Source organism: Crinia signifera, chromosome 9 (assembly GCF_055691185.1).
Source record: "Crinia signifera chromosome 9, ASM5569118v1, whole genome shotgun sequence".
In the NCBI taxonomy this organism is placed as follows: domain Eukaryota; kingdom Metazoa; phylum Chordata; class Amphibia; order Anura; family Myobatrachidae; genus Crinia; species Crinia signifera.
The window spans coordinates 40418785-40446546 of NC_139225.1; the positions used below are offsets into that span (position 1 = coordinate 40418785).

At 43.9% G+C, this 27762-nt stretch overlaps 1 protein-coding gene across 4 annotated transcripts in view; it reads right to left on the reverse strand.

Annotated features, from left to right (window-relative positions):
- Nucleotides 1-27762, reverse strand: part of PIP5KL1 (phosphatidylinositol-4-phosphate 5-kinase like 1) — a 45808-nt gene extending 18046 nt beyond the window's left edge. The window contains exons 1-3 of one of the 4 annotated variants that reach the window (XM_083158962.1): nt 27248-27762; nt 26977-27053; nt 2542-2715 (exon numbers count right to left, since the gene is read on the reverse strand). In XM_083158962.1, coding sequence (XP_083015088.1) covers nt 2542-2715; nt 26977-27024 — 222 coding nt within the window. In that variant the 5' untranslated portion in view covers nt 27025-27053; nt 27248-27762. Of the gene's footprint in view, nt 1-2541; nt 2716-4912; nt 5645-22714; nt 22851-26976; nt 27054-27247 lie in introns of those variants that run through there. The other 3 variants (XM_083158964.1, XM_083158963.1, XM_083158961.1) reach the window with 3 other exon arrangements.

Below are 27762 nucleotides of genomic sequence, written 5' to 3' on the forward strand. Positions count from 1 at the left end.
AGTCATTATTCAATGTTCCAACTGTCGAGTGTTGGAACATTGAAACTCCCGTTAAATTGCTAGAACCGGATGCCAATTTAACTAGCGGCCATCTCTGGGAGAGTGAATCTCTCTGGCTTCTGCTGCTGCCCTGCTGTGCTGTATAGATCTTTATATGTATATATATTTATTTACAGCATGTTACATAGCGCAGCAGATTCCATTACAGCGTCTTATATAGCGCAGCAGATTCCATCAGTGTCTTATATAGTGCAGCAGATTCCGTTACAGGTTGTTATATAGCGCAGCAGATTCTGTTAGTGTCTTATATAGAGCAACAGATTCTGTCAGTGTCTTATATAGCGCAGCAGATTCCGTTACAGCATCTTATATAGCGCAGCAGATTCCGTTACAGCACCTTATATAGCGCAGCAGATTCCGTTACAGCACCTTATATAGCGCAGCAGATTCCGTTACAGCACCTTATATAGCGCAGCAGATTCCGTTACAGCATCTTATATAGCGCAGCAGATTCCGTTACAGCACCTTATATAGCGCAGCAGATTCCGTTACAGCGTCTTCTATAGCGCAGCAGATTCCATTACTGTATTTTTTATTTTCAAATGTAGGGGGGGGGGGGGGCACGAAATATGCCCTTGCTCTGGGCACCATGTCGCCTAGCTACACCGCTGTATTAAAGTATTAATTTTCACCTGCTTTTGTATCACTTAAGGGATACAGAACAGAAACTTTATAAAACCATCAGAACCATGCATTGTTCAAGACACACACATATCAGGCAAGGCAGCCATCTTGAGTGCACTTGATGGGTTAGTCTGTGTCAGTTTTTATCTATGGGATGCAACCCACCCAGGCAAAATTCGCCACTGTTCTCTGCCTAAGGCCCTTATTCAGATCTGATCGCAGTACAAATTTGTTCTCAAAATGGGCAAAACCATGTGCACTGCAGGTGGGGCAGATGAGAGAGATGTGCAGAGAGAGTTAGATTTGTGTGAGTTATTTTGTTTCTGTGCAGGGTAAATACTGGCTGCATTATTTTTACACTGCAATTTAGATTTCAGTTTCAAAACACCCCACCCAAATCTAACTCTCTCTCTGCACATGTTACATCTGCCCCACCTGCAGTGCACATGGTTTTGCCCATTTTGAGTATAAATTTGTACTGCGATCACATCTGAATAAGGGCCTAAGTAAAGCCAGATGCAGTCTGTGAGACTGCTCTGGCTTCACTGTGACTGGCAGTGACTTCCTTTTGGAAGTCCGACCTGCCAGTCACTCAAGGTAGTCCCATTGGGAGGTGTTCCTTCCCTTCGGGATTCCTCTACATGGGCTGCTGAGCGGCAGCCCATAAAAACCAGGTTCCGTGCATGCGCAGTACAAGAACAATACCGTGCATGCGCCGGACCTGGGACCCTGAATATGCGTCTGGGGACTGCTGCAAAAGCAGCCTATAGAGGCTGGGGGCCAGCGCATGCACAGTACCGAAGAAGTTACTGCACATGCGCTGGCCCTGTGGTGTGGAAGGGGACCGGAATTGGTAGTGGCGGGGACCACGAGCGCAGCGGAGGGGGGTCCCTCATCGCGGCAGCCCCTTTACTCCGCAGAGGTAAGACTCACCGCTGGTTACAGTGTGCGAGACAGGCAAATGCATGGAGGCTCTGCCCTATATTTATGCTGACACCTCTGTGAAGCCATCACTGCTCAATAGATATGAATATTTGTAAATTATTTTCTTATGTCACTTGATATCATTTATAAAATGTGCAATAATACACATGCCATCAGGTTTAAGTAGCTATTGGACCACAGTCTCTATCATTATGTAACATATCCTACAAGATGATCTTCAAAGCTTGCAATCAACCTACTATAGCAGCGTTTCCAAACATTGGTCCTCAAGGCTCACTAATACCCCTTTTACACCACCGCAAAAACCTGTTTTTTTGTCTCGTTGACCCGAGTCACCGGTGGTATAAATGGGGAAGCTGAAAAAAACCCAGGTCTATTTTCCCGGGAATACTAACATGGTCTTGAACAGGGTGGAACCCAGGGAGGACCCGGGTGGTGGGGCAGTGTAAAATGGGTATCCCTGGTTGTCCAAACCAGGGCCTGTTTACACCAATGGGGTAGGCCAACCTCACGACTGCAGCGTCCTACAGTTAGCATGGAGGTTGGGTGGGGGGCGCACACAGCCTCTGCTGCTGTACTGCGCAGACCCCCAGGGGGGGTGTCGGCACTAACCACGCATACGAGCAGATCCCCTGGCTTCCAGCTCATAACATCGCAGGGACGGGCTCTAGATTTTAGCTGTATGCAGTTAAGATCTAGTGAGGGGGGGGGGGGGGGGGGGTTTGTTTATACATATGGAGCGATCCGTGCTTAATTTCTAAGCGATCTAGTCAGATAGTTTAGAAATAGCGCTGGAATCGCCCTGTGTGTATGGGCCTTTAGTGTGGCTTGAGGACAGAGGTTGGGAAACACTGTAATTTTAAATGTACCACAGAAAGGGGTTGCTGGCATGGGTGTATATACAGACTTTACCGTGCTATCCGTGTGTAATGTATCCTGAATAGCATCTCTTAATCCTTCTTTTAGATCACAGGTCAACAGGTAAAATTCATGTTCTTTGTCAATTTCGAAGAGCCCAAGTAGTTTCCATCTCTGCCGAAGTTTCCAAAATAACCGCCGCCGCCTGGAACTGCCACGAGACTCCCCCTGACACAGAGAGGCACAGAGGGAAGAATAGTCATGCACAGCTTATTACTACAGACAGTAACCCACGGGAACAATGGGAAACAGGATTTAAATGAAAAAGAAATATAGTCAGAGTTCTGTCGGGAGGGGGGGGGGATAGTGGGTGAGTGGATCAGAGTTATACAAGAGATGGATGAATGGCCAGCGAGAGAGAAATTCAGAGTGATAACACTACCATAGGATTCTCCATGAAGAGGGACAGAGATCAGTACAATGGTTCCAGGCTCTGTCCTGCACAGTCAGTGCATCTGTAAAAGGGAGTGATTGGGAGCATGTGAGCCTGCTGTTATCAGCAGAGCATCAGTGACACAGGAAACACACAGAGAATGGCCAGAGATGGCCAGAGGCAGACATGGAACATTATTGCTAGTTAGGACAGAAACACAAACGTAGGGATCAGATGTATGAAGCAGTGATAAGGGACGAGAAGTGATAAAGTACCTGGTACATTATCATCGGTCAATCAGCTCCTAACTGTCCCTTTTTAAACCCAGCCTGTAACTTAACAGTCAGGAGCTGATTGACAGGTGAAAAATTACCAGGTACTTTATCACTTCTCTTCCCTTATCATTGCTTCATACATCTACCCCCTGAGAGAGAGACAAAACACAGATATACAGCAGGCAGGAAGATACACAGTCCACAGCTGCATGGTAATCTCTCTCTCAAGGGGCATACACACGTAGAGATCTGTGCTGAGCAATTTTGCTAAGCTATTTTGCTAATCAATTTTGCTGGTGTCAAGATCTCCCATGGGGAGCACATACACATGCAGAGTTTTGTGCTAAGTGATTTTGCTAAGCGATTTTGCTAAGCAATTTTGCTTAAGCAAAAACAGTCAGGGTAATGGTTCAGAATGAGAGATTGTGATCAGTATCTCTCATTCTGTACACACAGAGAGATTTGCAGTCATTTGCTAAGCAATCTTACTAGATTGTGACTGCATGCACTGACTTAGTTAGCAAGAGATATTTAATCTCTCGGAGCATACACACGGAGAGATCTGTGCTTACTTTCTAAGCAATCTAGTCAGATTGCTTAGAAAATAGCACAAATTTGCCCCGTGTGTACACCCCTTCACACACACTGCAGCTGGCCAACAGACATGCGCGCACACACACACACACACACACACACACTGCAGCTGTCTAAATTAGACGCAAACTCACACCATAGATGTCTGAAAGATTCACACACTACAACGATGTGAAAGATACACACTACAGCTGGCCGACAGACACACACACACACACACACACACACACTACAGCTGTCAGAAAGACACACAAACACACTACAGCTTTCAGAAAGACACACACACACACACACACACACACACACACTACAGCTGTCTAAATTAGACGCAAACTCACACCATAGATGTCTGAAAGATTTCACACACTACAACAATGTGAAAGATACACACTACAGCTGGCCGACAGACACACACACACACACACACACACACACACTACAGCTCACACACACACACACACACACACACACACTACAGCTGTCAGAAAGACACACACACACACACACACACACACACACTACACCTGTCTAAATTAGATGCAAACTCACACCATAGATGTCTGAAAGATTCACACACTACAACGCTGTGAAAGAAACACACTACAGCTGCCCAAAAGACACACATACACACACTACAGCTGTCAGAAAGACACACACACACACACACACACACACACACACTACAGCTGTCAGAAAGACAGACACACACACACACACACACACACACACAATCTACAGCTGGCCAACAGACAGGCACACACACAAGTGCTACAGCTGGCCAACAGACACACACACAAACAAACACACACAACAATGCTACAAATGGCCAACAGACAGGCACACTACAACTGCCCAACAGACAGACACACATATACGAACTACAGCTGGTTAAAGACTCACACTGGGCAGAATAGAGCTGCACATAATCCACATATACCTGTGTGAGAGAACCCACACATGCAGGAATAGACAGGGGCTTACAGGCACCACAGAAGGAAACAGTATAGAGGCACAGATCACATTATTACCAGTTAGTACATTTGCTGCAGCATTATTGACCCTGCTTGTACAGGCCTGACGCAGAATGCAGAAAGGGGAAAGGGGGACAGAAATCACTGCTCACCTTCTTTATCATGGTACTATAGACAGAGTCAGGTCCTCCTTCCATTTCCATTCTTTAGAAAGTGTCACAGTACTTGCCTGCCCCCCACTATACTGTTACTGCTTCTACTTATTCCCTTGTGTCTTTAACATTACCGCCGAACCCTGCACCTGCTTTCTATGACACACTCACACACATCTGTTACACCAATGCTGACTCCTCTGTCACCATCAAACTTCATCCATTTTAATTGCTGTGTTTTCTCTTCTGCTCACAACACACATTCCATTGTGCCTTGTCCTGCCACCAGCTCACCCTCCCTGCTCTGTCTGTACAATCCACTAAACTAAGTGGACATAGTGCCCAGCCAGGCGTATTCCACATGCACCAGAGAGAGGGTGAGGCGAGACCAGAGGCGTTGCACACCTCCCTGTGCTCTCTGGGTACAGGGAATAATCCACACATTAAGGAGGCTCAGAGCAGAGAGGGCTCTCAGGACCACCTGCTCCCGTAGATCTGCAGAGATGACCCATTTCTCCCCTGCCCCATGCGTGTAATAGACTATTCCAATAAGTCACTGCACTGACTGCAGCAGCACAAAGTTGATGACACACAAACCATCCCATAGACAATTTAAGAGGTAGAAACAGCATGCAGCAAAAGTCAACACTGCTTCCAAGACACCAGCTGACTGGATAAAAGAAAATAAAGCAGCTCATTATATCCATGTAAAGAAATACACAGCAGATCACTAATAATCACGTTATCAATTTGGAGGCTGCACCAGTATTGGGCCTATAAATTAACTGAGCAATAATGACCGGGAGGGAGGGTGCGGGTGCATTGCCAGGGGTGTCCCGTCCGGTGGGGCTGCTCTGACACCCATCACCAGAGAGACTGAGAAGGGGAGAATACAGCCTCCGTGCATGGTCAGGGGTGTAATAAGAACCAAAATAGTCCAGACCACACGGGGAGGCAGTAATTTCCCCTTCCCCATGTCCCTGGTGAAATCACAGGGACCCCCCCGGACAAAACACCCCCTGGATGGGACACTACAAGCTACGGAATGCAGCGTTTGATGTCCGGTCCGGCGTCCCGGGGCCTAGTCCAGGTCTGGTTTTTACTTAGTCCCAGACTTTGCTGATTCTAATGCTGGCCACACATCAGACCAACTTTCCTCCAACTAGTTGCTTGGATGGAATAAAAACATGGTACTGGATGGGAGCAAATGTAATATTTACTGGAAAAGGACAAAAACTGTCGCTCAGACACTACTGAGTACTGTAGTTGAACCTGTTTGATTTGAACAATCTGAATTAATGTTTTTGTCCATTTCTCCTTCATCCACTAGGTGGCACTGGAGATCTGCACTGAGGAATAGAGGGCGACTACTAGGAGCTTGGGCACTTTAAGAAATTAGTGTGGCTGGCTCCTCCCCTCTACTTCCCCCAACAGGCAGTCTTAGATTATGCCCTAGGAGCTGGGTACTCAGTGTTCGGTCAGGGCAAAATATAAATGTTAGCAAAGGGACCAACCTGGGTTGGTATGGAGCGCCTTTCAAGAGTAGTTTAATCAAAACAGCAGCTGCTTTGGGGAGTAGTCAGCTCCCAGATACACAGGAAAAAACAATAAGAAAAAGTAAAGCAGCGCTGTACTTACAATGAAAAATTTATTATACACAATAATAATAAAAAACATAAAATATATATATTAAAACATGAACCATTGGCATGTGCAAAAGTGGATATAGACGTATTGGTGGACCCAATAATTATAATCACCAGTATGCAAGTGGTATTAAAACCTGCTCTGATCCTGGAGAGAAGTGGAGAGTCCTTATTTGCCACTGGGTGGTTTCCTGAAGCTGTTGTCAAGGACTTCAACTGATGGCATCGATGGAATTAGCCTATCAGGAGTCCCACTACTGCGAGTGGTCAGGTGTCCAACAGATGTTGATGTGGCTTGAGACTTCCAAGGTGGTAAACGTCCGATCAGGTGATTGGGCAGGTAGGAACAGTCCTTTGGCAGCAAAAGATAGTGTCCCTGGGTGATTGGGGTCCAAGATGGGATGGTCACCAACGCGTTTCGCAGTGCCTACTGACTGCTTTATCAAGGTGTACATTATGGTCTATGGGTGCCATTTTTATACCTGGCTTCCCTTGGGTTCATTTGCATACCAAATTGGTTCAGTGTTGTACAGCATCTCAAAAAACATAAAATAGACTTACTCGGAGACAGTGGAATTAGTCATCTATCTAAAACATATAATCATGACACAATTCGAATGTTATAAAGTTAAGAAAAAACAAAAATAAAATTTAATGACATTTCAAACACTTCCGGGTCAGTGCCCTGCTATGAGTGAATCTAATCACTTCCGGGTCAGAATTTATTTATCAATAATTGTATGTTCCCAGTATACTAGGGTCTCGTTTGAGTACTCTATTGAGAGATTATATAGCGGCAGTAATATCACTGGTTGTAATTGGCCCCGATCGTACATATAATGTGTATTGCGGGGAGTTTGTTTACTTCTGTCCGGAAGTGATGATACACTAAGCATCCTTGTTGTCATGGATGCAATCGTCTGAAATCGGAAGTGACGTCGCGCTAGGAGACTGGAGACGCGCGCGTCACTTCCGGCTCATGTTAGATCATGACGCTGATTACGTCCGGGCAGAGAGACTCCGGTGAAGCATCGCGGAAGTGTCTCTCCGTTGCTAGGGAATACATTCCGTCATTTCCTGCGTATGACACGCAGATGGGATAGCTATATCCTGATATTTGAAACTCAAGGTGGGCAGAGACATCTACGTTATTTCCTGCATGTGACACGCAGTCGGAATAACAGCTTCCTCATACTTGAAACGCAAGATGGAGTTATAAATCAACCACTTATTCTAGACGAAGTTATTATAAGCAGTTTTGCCACAAAGTAGTATCAAATTCATTAGACATAATTTTTTACGTGATACTAGAGACGGATATATAATACAGACATTATTATTCTTATTTCACATTTGATATAGACAATATTATATACATATTATGAGCGGAGAGGGACCAAGAATGGATTTTATTATTAGTTCTTATTTCATTTCATTTGGCCATTGGGAAGGGGCAAGAAAGATATATAAAAATCTACAGATTCATATGAATTATCTGATTCATTCTTTGTTTAATTATTGACTTTATTATGTTTCCAATGATTTTAAAAAATTTTTTTTTTTTTAGTTGTATAATTGCTTGAACATAAAAATAATAAGAAGTGGAGATACATATAGTTATATAGTGTATATTAGGGGGGGGGGAAAGGGGGAAGAGGGAGGGAGAGGGGATGGGTACAATGGAAGTGAGGATGAATCATAAAGATGGGAGCAGCAAACCAGTATAAAATTAGAAGGGTGGGCGATATTTCTTACAAGACAACATTTAACTCTAATGGATCATTCAATGGAAGGGAGGATGAACCATAAAGATAGGAGCAGCAAAACAGTATAATTTTAGAAGGGTGGGCAATATTTCTCATAAGACAACATTTAGCTCTAATGAATCATTCAATCCTTTCGGATAAAGGGAATTAAATTTAAATATCCAGTATATCTCTTGATTACATAATATCTTGAATCTATTTCCGCCCCGTTTTGAAATATCAATCTGTTCTATGCCTACAATGCTTAAATCTTTAGGATCACTCCTATGACATTCAGCAAAATGGCGGGACACACTGTGTAGTGGATTCTTATTTATGATATTTCTGCGATGTTCGAGAAATCTTACTCTCATGGGTCTTGTGGTTCTACCCACATAGTGTAACCCGCATGTGCATGTTAATAAATAAATGACATAGTCACTGTTACAATTAATGAAGTTTTTAATAGTATAAGGATTTTTTTCTCCTTCTATTGGAATCTGTTTTGTTTTATTTTTAATGTATCCACATGTGATACACGAATTCCTCCCACATTTGTAGCAACCTAGAATTTTGTTTGGCAACCACATATCTGGGACAGTTGATGTTGTTTTTAGTTCTTTATTGTTATGTTTAAGATCTTTTAACTCGCTAGGAGCCAACATAGTTTTTAGTGTTCGATTTCTTTTGAAAATGAATGATGGTTTTGGGGGCAATATCTCTCGTAATGTCTGGTCTTGTTTTAAGATATCATAATTTTTTTGGACAATAGTTTTTATTTCTTTATATTGTGTATTGAAAGTTGAAATAAAAGAGATCCCTTTATCTATTGGAATTTTGGCGATTTTCTTTCTTGGTACTAGCAAACCATCTCTATCATATTTTTTAACCTCTTCCATTGCGTTCTTAACTATATGTTCAGGATAACCTCTTGTTGTAAATGAGTTGGCTAGTTCAGTAGCCTGTTGTTCGAATACTTTTAAGTCTGAACAATTCCGTCTTAGGCGGAGCATCTGACCTTTAGGTATATTGTTCTTCCAGGAGGGGTGATGAGCACTCTGATAGTGCAAATAGGAGTTTGTATTTACCGTTTTTTTGTAATTTGAAGTGTGAATCATATCTTCTTTAATTTCCAAGCTGATATCCAGAAAATCCATTTTTTTAGGGTGAAAAGAATACGTGAAATTAAGATTAAACAAATTAGAATTAAGGTGTGTGACAAACGTGAGTGCAGAAGATAGATCCCCATCCCAAATAATAAAAAGATCATCTATGTAACGGCCATAGAGGACCAGGTTCGACTCCCAGCCGCCCCCCCACACGAGGAGGTCCTCCACCTCCCCCATGTAGAGGTTGGCATAGCTGGGCGCGAACCTGGTCCCCATGGCCGTCCCCATAGTCTGAAGGTAGTGAGAATTAAGGAAAGTAAAATAGTTGTGATTAAGAATAAACGTAATAGAGTCAAGAAGAAACTGAATATGTTCCACACTGAGATCCCCATCTTGGTAGAGTCTTTTTTCTACCGCTTTGACTCCCAGTTGGTGGGGAATATTGGAATAGAGACTCTGGACGTCAAGAGTCATAAAAGCATACGAGTCTTTCCACTTAACCTGACTGATCAGGTTCAAAAAGTGGGTCGTATCTTTGATGTGGGACCTCAGTGTGGACACCCGTGGTTGTAAATAAGTGTCTACATAATGTGAAAGATTAGAAGTGAGGGACCCTACACCAGAAATAATAGGACGACCAGGAGGTGCAGTGAGGGATTTGTGTATCTTAGGGGGGTGATAATAGACAGGGGTGATTGGATGATCAGGAAGGAGAAAGCGGAACTCATCTTTTGTGATGACATTCGCTTCAACTGCTGATTCCAGTAAAAATTTAAGAGATTTGATAAATTTTAGAGTCGGATCTGAGGGTAATTTTTCATATGTCCCCTCATCCTCCAACTGTCTTAAGGCTTCACAGATATAATCCTCTCGATTTTGAATTATTATCCCCCCCCCCTTGTCCGCCTGTTTTATTGTGATAGAAGTGTCTTTTATCAATTTATTAAGAGTATTTCTCTCGTGTCTTGTGAGGTTATCTTTTATTAGCTTATTTTTTGAGTTTTGTGTTGAACACAGATTTTTAAAATCTTCAAGGGTCAGTCTATAGAAACTTTCTATAAATGTCCCTTTCGATTTTATCGGAAAGAAATCGGATTTTTTATGGATTGAACTTTTATCTATATTGAATAATTTTTTCTCAATATCTTGGGAATTATTTTCATCTAAGAGTATCATTAGAGAGTGTAATGCTTCATCATCTTCACTATCAAGAAGAATGGGTATTGAGGGTTCATTATTTTATCTAATTTTTTATTTGCAAAATATTTCTGCCTACATAATGTTCGTACGAATCTGTTCAATTCGACGAACAGGTTGAACATATTTGCCGGGGTAGATGGTGAGAATTTCAAACCCTTATTGAGTAGTCTGGTTTCTTCTATAGATAAAGGTTTGGAAGATAGATTGAAGACAACTTTTTGTTCATCTTCAGTTGTTTTTGATTTTAGTCGTTTTAATTGAATTTTCTTGCCCCCCCTTCTCCCTCTACACTTGAGAACCTTCTCCTTTTCGGGGTTCCTTCCCTTGCCTCTTTCTCTATTTTGTGATTTCTTTTCTGGCGTAATTCTAAAAAATCATCATGGTCCCTTCTAGTTTCACTATAGTTTTCTCTTGTATTTGAGTCTTTGGGTCTGGCTCCCTGTGTTCTATACGAATTTTTTCTATATGGACGGTCTCTGTTGTAAGGACGATCTCTACTGAGATGATCTTTCGTGGAATCTGACCTAGGACTTGAGTCATACACTCTTATATTTTTTACTTTTTCTGATTGTTTTTTATATGGAAAATCTCCATCGGAGGTTCTCTGTCTATGTTTATCTCTAAAAGATCTGATATTACCTGAATTGTAATCATCTAGGTCCCGTTGGAACTTCTTACATTTATTATCGATAATATTTTGTTCGAATTTGGTTACCTTTTCTGTTGTTAATATATCCCTCTCCTTATATTCCTTTGTGTTACTGAAAGTCTCTAGCTTATTTTTTAGAGTCTCTATTTGTGCTTCAAATGATTTGTTTTTTTGTATTCTAAATTCAATTACCAATTCTAATAACATGAACGAACACTTTTCAAGTACAGCATCCCATTTTTCTTGGTAATTACTGTCACCATTAAAAACTGATGGCTTAAACAGCCTTAGACCTCTTGGGATCATTTTTTTGTCTAAGTACTTCTGGAGGTTCGTTGCATCCAGCCAGTTTTTTGTTTCGGATTTTAACAAATCCTCCAGAAGGTTAAAATCATCTTTAAGATTATCAACATTCTTTGTGATACATTCTGTGGGTTTATCCCACTTAGAAAAATAAGTTTGTCTCCGAGTAAGTCTATCATTGTAATTGAGAAAACAACTCATGGTGGCTGCTCCGTTAGACTATAGAAAAATCTGAGCAAAGGGACCAACCTGGGTTGGTATGGAGCGCCTTTCAAGAGTAGTTTAATCAAAACAGCAGCTGCTTTGGGGAGTAGTCAGCTCCCAGATACACAGGAAAAAACAATAAGAAAAAGTAAAGCAGCGCTGTACTTACAATGAAAAATTTATTATACACAATAATAATAAAAAACATAAAATATATATATTAAAACATGAACCATTGGCATGTGCAAAAGTGGATATAGACGTATTGGTGGACCCAATAATTATAATCACCAGTATGCAAGTGGTATTAAAACCTGCTCTGATCCTGGAGAGAAGTGGAGAGTCCTTATTTGCCACTGGGTGGTTTCCTGAAGCTGTTGTCAAGGACTTCAACTGATGGCATCGATGGAATTAGCCTATCAGGAGTCCCACTACTGCGAGTGGTCAGGTGTCCAACAGATGTTGATGTGGCTTGAGACTTCCAAGGTGGTAAACGTCCGATCAGGTGATTGGGCAGGTAGGAACAGTCCTTTGGCAGCAAAAGATAGTGTCCCTGGGTGATTGGGGTCCAAGATGGGATGGTCACCAACGCGTTTCGCAGTGCCTACTGACTGCTTTATCAAGGTGTACATTATGGTCTATGGGTGCCATTTTTATACCTGGCTTCCCTTGGGTTCATTTGCATACCAAATTGGTTCAGTGTTGTACAGCATCTCAAAAAACATAAAATAGACTTACTCGGAGACAGTGGAATTAGTCATCTATCTAAAACATATAATCATGACACAATTCGAATGTTATAAAGTTAAGAAAAAACAAAAATAAAATTTAATGACATTTCAAACACTTCCGGGTCAGTGCCCTGCTATGAGTGAATCTAATCACTTCCGGGTCAGAATTTATTTATCAATAATTGTATGTTCCCAGTATACTAGGGTCTCGTTTGAGTACTCTATTGAGAGATTATATAGCGGCAGTAATATCACTGGTTGTAATTGGCCCCGATCGTACATATAATGTGTATTGCGGGGAGTTTGTTTACTTCTGTCCGGAAGTGATGATACACTAAGCATCCTTGTTGTCATGGATGCAATCGTCTGAAATCGGAAGTGACGTCGCGCTAGGAGACTGGAGACGCACGCGTCACTTCCGGCTCATGTTAGATCCTGACGCTGATTACGTCCGGGCAGAGAGACTCCGGTGAAGCATCGCGGAAGTGTCTCTCCGTTGCTAGGGAATACATTCCGTCATTTCCTGCGTATGACACGCAGATGGGATAGCTATATCCTGATATTTGAAACTCAAGGTGGGCAGAGACATCTACGTTATTTCCTGCATGTGACACGCAGTCGGAATAACAGCTTCCTCATACTTGAAACGCAAGATGGAGTTATAAATCAACCACTTATTCTAGACGAAGTTATTATAAGCAGTTTTGCCACAAAGTAGTATCAAATTCATTAGACATAATTTTTTACGTGATACTAGAGACGGATATATAATACAGACATTATTATTCTTATTTCACATTTGATATAGACAATATTATATACATATTATGAGCGGAGAGGGACCAAGAATGGATTTTATTATTAGTTCTTATTTCATTTCATTTGGCCATTGGGAAGGGGCAAGAAAGATATATAAAAATCTACAGATTCATATGAATTATCTGATTCATTCTTTGTTTAATTATTGACTTTATTATGTTTCCAATGATTTAAAAATTTTTTTTTTTTTTTTTTTTTAGTTGTATAATTGCTTGAACATAAAAATAATAAGAAGTGGAGATACATATAGTTATATAGTGTATATTAGGGGGGGGGAAAGGGGGAAGAGGGAGGGAGAGGGGATGGGTACAATGGAAGTGAGGATGAATCATAAAGATGGGAGCAGCAAACCAGTATAAAATTAGAAGGGTGGGCGATATTTCTTACAAGACAACATTTAACTCTAATGGATCATTCAATGGAAGGGAGGATGAACCATAAAGATAGGAGCAGCAAAACAGTATAATTTTAGAAGGGTGGGCAATATTTCTCATAAGACAACATTTAGCTCTAATGAATCATTCAATCCTTTCGGATAAAGGGAATTAAATTTAAATATCCAGTATATCTCTTGATTACATAATATCTTGAATCTATTTCCGCCCCGTTTTGAAATATCAATCTGTTCTATGCCTACAATGCTTAAATCTTTAGGATCACTCCTATGACATTCAGCAAAATGGCGGGACACACTGTGTAGTGGATTCTTATTTATGATATTTCTGCGATGTTCGAGAAATCTTACTCTCATGGGTCTTGTGGTTCTACCCACATAGTGTAACCCGCATGTGCATGTTAATAAATAAATGACATAGTCACTGTTACAATTAATGAAGTTTTTAATAGTATAAGGATTTTTTTCTCCTTCTATTGGAATCTGTTTTGTTTTATTTTTAATGTATCCACATGTGATACACGAATTCCTCCCACATTTGTAGCAACCTAGAATTTTGTTTGGCAACCACATATCTGGGACAGTTGATGTTGTTTTTAGTTCTTTATTGTTATGTTTAAGATCTTTTAACTCGCTAGGAGCCAACATAGTTTTTAGTGTTCGATTTCTTTTGAAAATGAATGATGGTTTTGGGGGCAATATCTCTCGTAATGTCTGGTCTTGTTTTAAGATATCATAATTTTTTTGGACAATAGTTTTTATTTCTTTATATTGTGTATTGAAAGTTGAAATAAAAGAGATCCCTTTATCTATTGGAATTTTGGCGATTTTCTTTCTTGGTACTAGCAAACCATCTCTATCATATTTTTTAACCTCTTCCATTGCGTTCTTAACTATATGTTCAGGATAACCTCTTGTTGTAAATGAGTTGGCTAGTTCAGTAGCCTGTTGTTCGAATACTTTTAAGTCTGAACAATTCCGTCTTAGGCGGAGCATCTGACCTTTAGGTATATTGTTCTTCCAGGAGGGGTGATGAGCACTCTGATAGTGCAAATAGGAGTTTGTATTTACCGTTTTTTTGTAATTTGAAGTGTGAATCATATCTTCTTTAATTTCCAAGCTGATATCCAGAAAATCCATTTTTTTAGGGTGAAAAGAATACGTGAAATTAAGATTAAACAAATTAGAATTAAGGTGTGTGACAAACGTGAGTGCAGAAGATAGATCCCCATCCCAAATAATAAAAAGATCATCTATGTAACGGCCATAGAGGACCAGGTTCGACTCCCAGCCGCCCCCCCACACGAGGAGGTCCTCCACCTCCCCCATGTAGAGGTTGGCATAGCTGGGCGCGAACCTGGTCCCCATGGCCGTCCCCATAGTCTGAAGGTAGTGAGAATTAAGGAAAGTAAAATAGTTGTGATTAAGAATAAACGTAATAGAGTCAAGAAGAAACTGAATATGTTCCACACTGAGATCCCCATCTTGGTAGAGTCTTTTTTCTACCGCTTTGACTCCCAGTTGGTGGGGAATATTGGAATAGAGACTCTGGACGTCAAGAGTCATAAAAGCATACGAGTCTTTCCACTTAACCTGACTGATCAGGTTCAAAAAGTGGGTCGTATCTTTGATGTGGGACCTCAGTGTGGACACCCGTGGTTGTAAATAAGTGTCTACATAATGTGAAAGATTAGAAGTGAGGGACCCTACACCAGAAATAATAGGACGACCAGGAGGTGCAGTGAGGGATTTGTGTATCTTAGGGGGGTGATAATAGACAGGGGTGATTGGATGATCAGGAAGGAGAAAGCGGAACTCATCTTTTGTGATGACATTCGCTTCAACTGCTGATTCCAGTAAAAATTTAAGAGATTTGATAAATTTTAGAGTCGGATCTGAGGGATCTTCCCCCAACAGGCAGTCTTAGATTATGCCCTAGGAGCTGGGTACTCAGTGTTCGGTCAGGGCAAAATATAAATGTTCTTTTTATTTATAACGTTTATTTAATCTACTTTTTACATTTGAGAACAGCCAGCAGCCTAACCAACTGCACCATGGCAGCTGCCAGGGGGACCACAGTGCCACTGTTTGTGGTCTGTGCCAGGGTCCCCGGCTCCTGGGACCACTATCCCAGAGAAGCTGAATGCCACTACCTGCAGTTTGCGCCACAGCCCTCAGAGCCTCAATGCCACTGGCCAGCGGCTTCTGCGAGTATAATCCCGGCTCCCTGTTAGCAGAGCAGACCGTGTTTTTCTTCCGTCGGCAGCCCCTCCTCCTCTTCCCAGACGCCCCTTCTAGGGGCCATCCTTTTTGTCCTTTCGCCCGACGGCTAGTTACCGGGGGCGCTCCAGAGCCGGTTCTGTGGTTACAGAGGTCGGGGACTCGCTTCAACGATCCAACAGGATCCCAAGGCTACTGCAAAACCCTCTTCTTGACATGCATCCAATCCACTTGGGAGATCCCAGGGTAGGGGCACATCTGCGCCTATTCAGCAAAACATGGTCCCTCTCCTGTCACGATGCCTGGTTCAGAGACTCTGTAGCCTTCGGCTGCAAAATAGACTTCCAAAAGAACCCGCCACACCGGTTCTTCACAACCTGACTGCGGTTCACAAGCTGCTACAGATGGGGGTGGTCATTCCTGTGCCTCCATAACAAAGGACACAGGGTTTTTATTCCACCTTATTTTTCGTGCCAAAGCCGGACGGGCTCAACACGTCCCATTCTCAATTTAAAGGATCTCAACCCCTATCTGAGAGTGGTAAATTTCAAAATGGAATATCTACAATCTGTAATAGCAGGATTAGAGCCCAACAAGTTCTTGGTGTCCCTGGACATCAAGGACGCGTATCTTCATGTCCCAATCTGGCCAGCTCATCAGGCATTCCTACGTTTTGCCATGAGAGACCAGCACTTCCAATTTCAGGCTCCACCGTTCGGCCTGTCGTCGGCCCCCAGGATCTTCACAAAGATCATGGCTGTGATGATGCAGCTACTCAGATCAAAAGGGGTCATGGTGGTACCCTACTTAGACGACCTTCTGTTGAAGGCAGCCTCTCCGGAAATGCTGGTCTCCAACTTACAACAGACCATTCTTCTACAGCATGGCTGGATGCTAAATTATCAGAAATCCCAGCCCACTCAACGGTTACTGTTCCTGGGAATAATTCTGGACATGGCACAGTGAAGGATCTTCTTACCGCAGGACAAGATCGCTTCTCTCCAACTCTTGATTCGATTGGTACTCCAGCACAGATGGGTGACCATATACCTGTGCATCCGCCTTCTGGGGAAAATGGTAGCACCTTTCGAGGCTGTTCAATATGGTTGCTTCATCTCTCTTTCTCTCTCTCTTGCAACAGTGGTCGGGCTCTCACCTTGCCCTCCATGAGAGAGAGTGACTCTTTCTCCACGAGCCTGCCTGTCTTGGTGGCTCAACTTCCGCAACCTCCTCCAGGGGAAGATGTTCAGGGACTGGGACTGGACTCTTCTCACGACGGATGCCAGTCTCTGAGGTTGGGGAGCGGTCACGTTGGAGTGTCAATTTCAGGGCCTGTGGTCTCCACAGGAGTCCCGGCTTCCGATCAACATCCTGGAACTCCGAGCGGTCTACAATGCACTTCAGGAGGCAATCCATCTATTCACAGGAAAAGCAGTCAAACACCACAACAGTGGCCTATATCAACAAACAAGGAGGAACTCGCAGCTATGCGGCGATAAAAGAGCTCAGCCGAATCCTACTCTGGGCCCAGGATCATCTACAAGTTATCTCAGCGGTCTTCATAGAAAACTGGGAAGCTGACTATCTCAGTCGCCAAGATATCCATTAGGGAGAGTGGTGTCTCCACCCTCAGGTATTCCAGAGGCTTGTTCGATGGGGATGCCCCCAAATTGACTTGATGGCGTCTCGACACAAGCATCAACTTCCACTGTACTGCGCTCAGACAAGAGATCCGGCAGCAGTAGGAGTAGATGCTCTAACAATCCTTTGGAATTACCAGTTTGTCTACCTCTTTCCTCCATTTCCAATGTTACCACAGATTCTAAAACGCATTCGCAGGGAGCAAGTGACGGTGCTTCTTATAGCTCTGGACTGGCCTCGCAGGTCCTGGTACACCATTCTAATGTCCCTCCTCGTGGACGAACCCTGGCCTCTTCCTCTTCAGCCCGACCTTCTGTCTGAAGGATGGCTTCATTTAATGGCCTGGCTACTAAAAGGTCAATCCTCCGAAGGGCAGGAATACCAGCAGCAGTAATACCTGCTAGGTTGCGGGCTAGAAAGGAAGTGACATCCATCCATTATTATAGAATATGGAGGGCTTATATTTCTTGGTGTGAAGGTCGCCAAGTGTCACCCAGAGCTTTCAAGTTGCCTCATCTTCTCCTTTTCCTCCAGGCGGGACTCTCAACCAGCCTTCGTCTTGGATCATTAAAGGTTCAAATATCTGCCATTTCGGTTTTCTTTCAAAGAAAATGACACCTTACTGCCTCAGGTACAGACCTTTTTTCAGGGGGTTTTACGAAATCAACCTCCATTCCACACTCCCACATCTACATGGGACTTAAATTTGATTCTCTCCTTCTTAGTCTCCTCTATTCGAGCCCTTGGAGTCGGTCGAGCTCAAATACCTTACTTGGAAGACAGTTCTGCTTTTGGCACTAGCATCAGCTAGAAGGGTTTCGGACCTTAGTGCATTTTCCTGCCGACCTGCATTTTTAATATTTCATGAAGATCCGGCTGAGTTGAGAACCAAAGCATCTTTCCTTCATAAGGTTGTGTCCTCGTTCCACATCAATCAGCCGATTGTTGTGCCTGCTTTCACGGAGAACTCCAGCGAATCCAGAACACTAAACGTAGTGCATGCCCTCAAGATATACATTTCCAGGACTACTTCCTTATGTAAATCGGATGCTTTATTCATCCTCTACGATTCTGCTAAGCCAGGCTGGCGGCCTCCAAACAGACGTTAGCCAGGTGGCTTCCTCTTACAATTAAAACAGGCTTACATGGCGGAATCACAGATACCTGCCCCCTCCATTATGACCCACTCCATACACTCCGTGGGTCCTTCTTGGGCGGCTGCCCGAGGGATTTCGGTTCAGCAACTATGTAGGGCCGCTACTTGGTCTGGACAGGGAACGTTTATCAGATTCTACAGGTTTGACACCTTTGCGGGCCACTCTTCGCAGTTTGGCCGGGCGGTGTTGGAAGAATCTCAGCGCCGTCCCTCCCGTTTGGGGAGCTCTGGGACGTCCCCACTGTAGATCTCTAGTGCCACCTAGTGGATGATCCTTTTCTCCGATTCCACAGGTGGCACTGGACGCCCTCCCGACACTGATCTTATCCAGTTGTTTTATTACTGTTTTCATCTGTTATGCTACCTGGTAGGGTACTTTCCAGATTAAATTTGTGGGAACTCCCTAGCCATTTTATATGTGTGGTTGTTTCTGTTTGAATTTCTATTTTTCTCCTGTTCTCTTATCAGTTGTATGATAAGGATGTGAGATGTGTATTCTCCTCTCGGAAGTGTGTTTTTCTCTCTCTTCCAGCTCCTTCCGGGCACAATACAGGACTGCGTCGTTGGGGGAAGTAGAGGGGGAGGAGCCAGCCACACTTCTAATTTCTTAAAGTGCCCAAGCTCCTAGTAATCGGCACCTCTATTCCCCACTATAGGTTTCCAGTGCCACCTGTGGAATCAGAGAAAAGGATTTAACGGTGAGTACAAAATCCCATTTTTCCTAGGTTTGTGAGCACATTTCGGATTGTCCTTTGCTCCCTCCCATCCAGTACCATATTTGTATTACATCTAAACAACTAGTTGGACAGTTGTAGGAAAGTTGGTCTGATGTGTGGCCAGCATTAGTTGGAAGTAAATTGGAAAAGAGCAAGTAACGGTGCACTTGGCCAAACCATGCTGCATTCCAAGAGGGGCAGATTAAAAATGTGCAGGTGCACCTGGGCAACCCATGCAGGGCAGATTCAAAACATGCAGATGCACCTGGGCAAACTATGCTGCACTACATATGGGGCAGAAAGACTAAGGGCCACATTTACCAAACCATATTTGGGGCTAAATCCTGAAAACAGCCGTTTTCGGGGGTCAGCCGCAAATATTAAGTATCACTGAAATGTACCAAAGGGGGACTACAGCAGGAAGCTCCAATCCCTGCTGCTAAACACCCGCATCGCCTTTCAGAGCCCTGTCCCTGCGAGCAAGAGGATGATACAGCCAAGCTCTAGGATCACATTTTACAATGCAATCCTGGGCGGTAATGTTCTGCCCAGATCGCATTGTAAATGCAATAATTGATAAATGGGCCCCTTAAGCTGGGTACACACTGAAGCTACGTCATTCATTCCTCCATGAATGCATGCCCAGCAGCCTAGATTGCGTGTACACACTGGAGCGACATAAATGAAGGCATGGAGCGCCATCTTTACTTCAAATTTTGGGAAACTAGGCAACTTCTGTATTCCACACAGAGTTCCCAACAATCAACACAGAGCAAACTGGTCTCTGCAATTTCTTTGTCTCCTTCAACATATGCAGCCCCTTTAGATTTTAGCTTTTCTACTCCTTTCGTTTTGTTTTTCCCCTTTCAATAATGGAGCTAAAGAATGTTTTGTCACCATGTATTGCGGACTGTGCAATGTCTCTTTTTGCACTTTTTTTGAGCTGTGTTAGCTTTTTAGACTAGTTTTGTATTGTGCTGTGTTGTATTCTCCTTGTGATTGTGTCTGTTTAGAAGTTCTGTATTTAAGAAATAGAAACAACTGCTAATTCAATACAGAGCTGATGGGATGGGTATGGTTCATTGGCTGGACATGCAATAGGTCAATCACTGAATATAAACAGGCGTTAAGTCGACGCCTGCAATAGGTCAACATGGCTAAGGATTGTCAGGGTTGGAAGGTCAACACAAGTATTAGGTCAACAATGGCAAGGACGACAGTCAAAAGGTCGACATGAGTTGCACTTTTTTTGTCATGAATGTCGACATAGTCAACATAGCACACTATTCTATTCACCCTCCAAGCCCTAGTGGATGGTAGGGCATGAAATACTGCCTGTCGGCTTAAAAACTTGAAAAACTCATGTTGACATTTTGTCTGTTGACCTTGCCATTGTGAACCTAATGCTTGTGCCGACCTTCCATAACTGTCAACCTATTCCAGGTGTCGACCTAAGACCTGTCAACCTTCAGTGGACAACCCAATGCATGTTGACCTTAATAAGGTCTACCTAATTAGCGTATTCCAACGGGATTACCTCATTTACTATGTCATTTAGTGTGATATTCTAGGTTACATATTAGCGGCTATTTTACTGCACTCGTTTCAGCTGCGGGGCCAGGAAATCTGTGTCGGAAGATGCCGACCCCGGCCTTGGAAAAACAGAGGCAACAAGTTTGCGTTTCTAAAACTGTGCCATTGCATCCACATCTTGTCAATGCTGCACTTGTTGTACTTAAACACAACTCTGAGTCAGGCCCATATATTCTAGCCACTCCATAATAAACTATCATTTTATTCCCAAAAATAATGACACAGCTGAAATGCATCCCTACACAGGCAGGATTCAGTAATCACCATGGGCAGTACTTAAACACAACATAAATCCACCCAACAATGCACAGGCCAGCAAACAATCAGGCATGTATCTATAATGGGGGCAGGGTGCACAATACATACTTGCTTCTAACAATCGGATGTCTCTCCCGCCCCTTGGAAAAGTGGTCTCTCCCGGATGGTTTCCCCCTCCCCCACTTGCAAAAAAAAAAAAACACTGTCAGAAAGGGCCAATGACACAATGGTCAGCGGCAGTGCTGAACCCCACAATGCCGGTAATCTCTGCATTTTGTAGTATTGGGGTGTATCACAATGTGCTACAATCACTATTTTAATCAACACAACCTTGCACTGCCCTTTCGCATCATGAAGACCACCCATGCGTATGTGCAGTAGAGAAACCACTGTAGAAATGCCAGTGGTGCCCTTTCCCAAGAGATCTCAGCACAGATAAAACTTTTAAAAAAGCAAAGCTCACAGGTCAGTTATGAGCTCTTTATACTTATATTAAACTAGTAAGTCTGCTCACAGAAAATGCTTTGAAAGCTATATGTAGTTTCACTTTCAGTGTAAAGTCGAAGCAAATGCTTCCAAAGCTAGCCAATGCATACCTTCCAACCGTCCCGCTTATCGCGGGAACGTCCAGTTTTTTTGGCACGGGGCCGGCAGTGTCCCGTGGCGAATTGGGAGCAGTTGCCCCCCCGTCACCCTGAATAGATTCTGTGCGCTTAGCGTCTAGTCCAGAGGTAGCCAAGTCCATTCCTCGAGAGCTAACAACAGTTAATGTTTTCCAGGTCTCCTCACAGAATCATAAGTTAAGTAATTTGCTCCACCTGTAGATCTTTTAAAATGTATCAGTGAGTAATGAGTGAACCTGTGAGGTGAGCTGGGAAATGTGAACTGTTGGTAGCTCTCGAGGACTGGAGTTGGGAACCACTGGTCTAATCTATTCCTGCAGTCAGAGCGGCTGGGGGCATAGCCAGCAGCTCACAGAGCTGCTGGGCATGCCCCCACAGTGGTGAAAACGAGTGTAGCCTCACAGGGAAGCTGCAAGTATCCGCCACGCACCCTACATTTTATAATGCATCTTCGTCGTGCATGTGCGTGTCCCATCTCCTCCTGAATGAAAGTTGGGAGGTATGCCAATGTAGTTTCACGCGCTGCCAAAAGATGGCAGCGTTTTGGAGCTGCACAGACACTAGACATACATATTTTATATATATATATATATATATATATATATATATATATATATATATATATATATATATATATATATAATATAATATAAAGTATTATATACAGCAAAGCTTGTATGTACTCCTATCTATGCAAAGTCACCTCCATACCCACATGAAACATTTCTCAATATATTTAAAGGAGGTGAAGTGACTGGGGGAAAACACATTTTCTTCTGGACCTTAATGGCTTACCCCCTGTTCCTCCTCTAAACGAAATCTCTGATTGCTATACATGGATATACATCCGATAATCACACAGCCATGAATGTCTCAGCAGCCTCTGTGTATGGAGGGGGTCAGTTTTGCTGCTCTGGCCACTAGTTACTAACTAACAAACCCTAATTAACAAAGGGCTCCTAGCAACAGTGATGTGAGACACGCCCCACTTAACAGGTTAAAGACCTCACTTCTCTGTATCTTGTGTGTCATGTAAATAACATGTCACAATCATTCTCAGGCCATGAGAGATCTGTTATCAAGTGGGAGAAGCCGAGTGTGTAATGTTAACCCCACATCAATGAACAAGGACTTGTGCGCACTTGAGTTGGTCTGGGTACACACTGGCCAATATATTGGCCATTCAATTGAACAACCAATATATCGCTGGTCCATTAGTCAGTATGTACTAGCTATTTGTCTGTGAAGTACGTTGGTCAGAGACATATCGGGTCGGTGGTGTAGCACAGACTGTGACTGATCATATAACTAAAGATAGATAAGCCTGGGGTAGCCAACTCCAGTCCTTGGGGGAAATGTACTAAGCCTTGAAAAGTGATAAAACATAGCTGCCTACCCTCCTGCATTCTGCTGGAGGCTCCCTGAAATAACAGCAATATCCCTCTCTCCCTCATTAGTCTAACTGCTTTAAGGCTAATCTACATTTGGCTATAAGTCATTTTAAAATATTCCTCTCAGATGTAGCAGTACACACCCTCGCTTCTAGGTGCCACAATCTCTCTATATATGGAACTAGACACACCATTTGGCTGGAGCATGACACTCCCCCTCAATGGGGCGCTTTGCAAAATACTACTACCAACTATAATCTCCCTGAAATTAGTTTTGAAAAGTAGGCAATTATGTGATAAAATGGAGAGTGATAAACCACCAACCAATCAGCTCCTACCTGTCATTTTTCAAACACAGCCTGTGACATGGCAGTTACGAGCTGATTGGTTGGTGATTTATCACTCTCCATTTTATCACTTTTCAAGCTTAGTACATCTGGCCCCTTAAGAGCTACCCACAGTTAATGTTTTCCAGGTCTCCTCACAGAATCGCAAGTGAAGTAATTAGCTCCACCTGTGGATCTTTTAAAATGTGTTAGTGAGTAGTGAGCAGAGGCGGATTGGCACACCGGGAAACCGGGCCATTTCCCGGTGGGCCGTGACAAAAGTCATTAAAAAAGGGCCGGCTGCAGCACTTTGCCCACTTCCAAAATGGCTGTCGGAGGGCTGCACCTCCCCAGGCTCTGAGTTCCTGCTCCCCCTCTGCCCGGCCAGCACTGCCACTGACTGAAGCAGCACAGCAGCAGCAGGTGAGAACAGCATTGTTGCATACATTCACCGCAGCCACAGACACCCCCCCCCTGGGCGTACATGCCGCCGCAAACAATAAAAAAGATAGTGAAAAACCTGATGTTGACCTTTTGACTGTCGACCTTTCAGCATGTTGACCTAGTGGTGTTGACTAACTTATGATCAACCATATGATCCATACCCAACCAAAGATATATTGATGATTTGTGCTGCAGGAACAGGCAACCTGATTGGTTGGTCGTTTAACACTCTCCATTTTATCAGTTTTTAAAGCTGGCCCCTCAGGCATTAGCAAATTCCAGGGGTTCTGAAATTCGGTCCTCAGGACCCCACACAGTTCATGTTTTCCAGGTCACCCAGCAGGTGTAAAGGTGCAATCAATACTCATTGACACATTGCAAAATATGCACTATGTGGGGTCATGAGGACCGAGTTTGTGTATTTATGTACAGCAGCTGCTGTGCAAAAGCCCACAAAAAGCTGGACAGCTTTATTATAAATTAGAAGGTACTTCCTCATCTTTGTGGCCACATCTTACGTTACGGAACTTACGTACCGTAACCCGCACCATCCTGGGTCCACGCCCCCATCTTGTGTCCACGCCACCATCTATTGCCTTTAGTAAAGTTGTGGTGAGTGAAGCGAGACACCGAGGGATTCGTCATGAAAAGCCGGCGGTCGGGATCCCGGCGTTGAAAACCCGAACGCCGAAATCCCGACAAGGGGGGGATGTGGATCGCCCCCCCCTTGCAGGCTGCGCTCGGCACACTAATTTATTCTCCCTCCGAGGGTGTCGTGGACACCCACGGGGGGAGAAAGTGTCGGGATTTCGCCGTTCGGGATTCCGGCGTCGGGATTTTGAACGCCGGGATCCCGACTGCCGGGATTTAAACTGCATCCCACACCGAGCCCGAGGCGAGCGGACAATTGTGCTATTCTGAAAGCAGCTAACGTAACTGGCGTAAGTTGTGGCTGCAAAGATGAGGAAGTACCGATTAGAGTTTAGACCCGTACCTCCCAAACACAAATCTCTTACATTTTGTATTGCTCCATGGCTTTTCCAAGGGGCCAAGTTTCTTGCCCCTTTTTCTCCAATTTAGAATCTACCCTAAAATAATTAACCGTGGCTAAAAAAAAAACACAAACAAAAGGTCGACAATAGCTCTATTTTAGAGCTATTCATTCTGTTGACCTTTTTCCATTTCGACATTTTGCTTGTGCTGACCTTTTGACCATATCCACTTAAATGCATGTCAACCTTTTTCATGTGTTGACCTGTCGACATATCAACTATTGACCTAATGCTAATGATGGGGGCAAAACAGGGGGCATGACCAGTAGCCCAAAGAGCGCTGGCCATGCCCCCATAGTGACAAAATCAGGGGTGTGGCTTGCAGCAGCGAGATCCCACTAGGCCATGCCCCTTTTAGCATAGGCCACACCTCTTTACCGATCAGCACAGTCAAAATAGTGTGAGGTATGGATTTTCAGAAATGCATTGTGCCGATTGGATGGTGATACATATGTAATAATTGGAACCGGATCAGGTCTGGAACGCTGGACCGGTCAGGCTCCATTCATCAAACTGTGTCATTCCTGAGTTTTGTATTGTCCAGTCCGTGGGGCTGTCTGCCGGGTGGGGGTGTCGACTTCCGGGAAGGATGGTGCATGTCAAGCAGTGTACACGCGGGGGGCGATATATTGCTGAGCAATATATTGCTCAGTGTCTCCTTTTCATCAGCGACCAGAGATGGTCGCTGATGAAAGGGAACCTCTCCCGGGGGAGCCTCAGAGAGAATCAGCTGGTCGCAGAAGCTTGCGATCATGAGGGGGCTAAAAACGGGAGTGTGCACCTGGCGATTTATCGACAGTGCACACTCCAATCTCTGGCAATATGGTCGCTCAGCGACCATATTGACAGCGATAAATGCCCGTGTGTACGCACCTTTACAGCTGTCACCTGGGAGATGGGGAAGTAAAGATTCTAGTCTTCCTGTATGGTCCGGACCGGTCTGGTTTAGAATTCCGGACCATACATAGAGGCTGTAATCTCTCCATCTGCATCTCCAAGGTATCACAGGAAGAACAACCAGACTAGACAATCCCCGGACAGGCACCCCACGGACCAGTCACTACAAGCTCCAGAATGGCACAGTTTGATGAATGGAGACGGTCCGCAAGGCGCAAGACAACAGATCTTCCACTGCTCACACCCAATCACAGGGTCCTATTTCTAGAGAATGGATATCTGTCTGTACTCCAGCCACCATTTTACCAGTGCCTGGATCTTAGTGGTTATCAACAAGTTTTATCATATGCAATGAAAGATTGTTGTGCATGACAAACGGTGAACTAGCAAATACGCTCCTAACTGCCACATGCTTAAAACAAATGACAGCTGGGAGCTGATTGGTTGGAGCACAGAGTTTTAAAACTCATGCATGTTCAACTTTTTTAATGTGTCGGCCTTTTGACTGTCGACCTAGACATTGTCAACCTAATGACCTCATACTCCTTTAGCTATAGAAAGTGTCATAAAAGTGATAAATATTGTACAAAGGGCCTGATTCAGACCTGTTTGCAAGGGTGCACATGTTCGCAGTGTAGCGAACCAGTAAGCGCTGCCCGGCGCACAGCCGAACGCCCGCCCCCTCCATGCAAATCACCTCTTTGCATGCAGGGGTGATGTGGATGGGGAGGAATTTGGCCCATTACAAATTGGTCTGAATCGGCCCCAAGCTGCAGTGACTGCAAGTTTATATTGCCAGCAAATAATTATAATATAAAAGCTGAAGCCTGTGATATTGCCAGGAAATCATTTCCCCTAGAAGGGGACTGGCGGCTCTGATGAAGAGACTATTTGCTGACTTACTGTCACTGGCAAACAAACGAATTGACCGAGGGATCAATACTTACAGAGACTCTGCTTCCTGTCTGGGATCTGGTCTTCTTAATTTTGTCCATTTGCAGAGGTCAGTGCCACCATAATCCGTCTGAAAATGGAGAAACGAAAAATATTGACTGACACACAAACTCCGATGTCTAGAGAGCCATAAGGCACAAGGCGGGCAGTGTGATCATAGAGAAAGTCTAGGCCGCTCTGTAAATTCCAGGGAAATAAGTCGGCTGGTTATGAAGACAGGCCAGTAGTAACGAGTTGAGGGTACATAAGATTGTAGAGACTTACGATGGCCAAATAACATGATGTGGATGTCCTAAAGGCTTAAAATGTCCACACGAGGTGTAAAACACAAGCCATGGTGGTCAGCAAGGCCACTGTTGGACAAACATGGACAAGACCGTAGCAGAAGGGCAGGCTGGACAAGCAAGTGTGAGAGATGCCACTGATGAGGTGAGCCAGGCAGTGAGGAGGTAGTCAAAATAACAGCACTTGTTCTTCCCAAGCCAGCAGCTTCTAGCAGAACATTCACATTGAGACAGGACTGAAGTGGTGAGGATGGTGCTGCTGCAGCTAGAGGGAGACCCAAGTGAAAGGCTGAGATCAGAGCAGAGTTACCTGCCTGGGTCTTGTTGCCAAGTGATACCTTGCTTTGTTGTGTCCCCTGTGACTAATCCGACATGTGATCTGATGGCTCCTCAGACATGAGAACAAGTCTCTAGCACCATCTCAACCTACAGTGAACCGGCCTACAATTTGCAGCCACTATACCTGAGCAGCAGGTATATGTTATAGCATTTTCT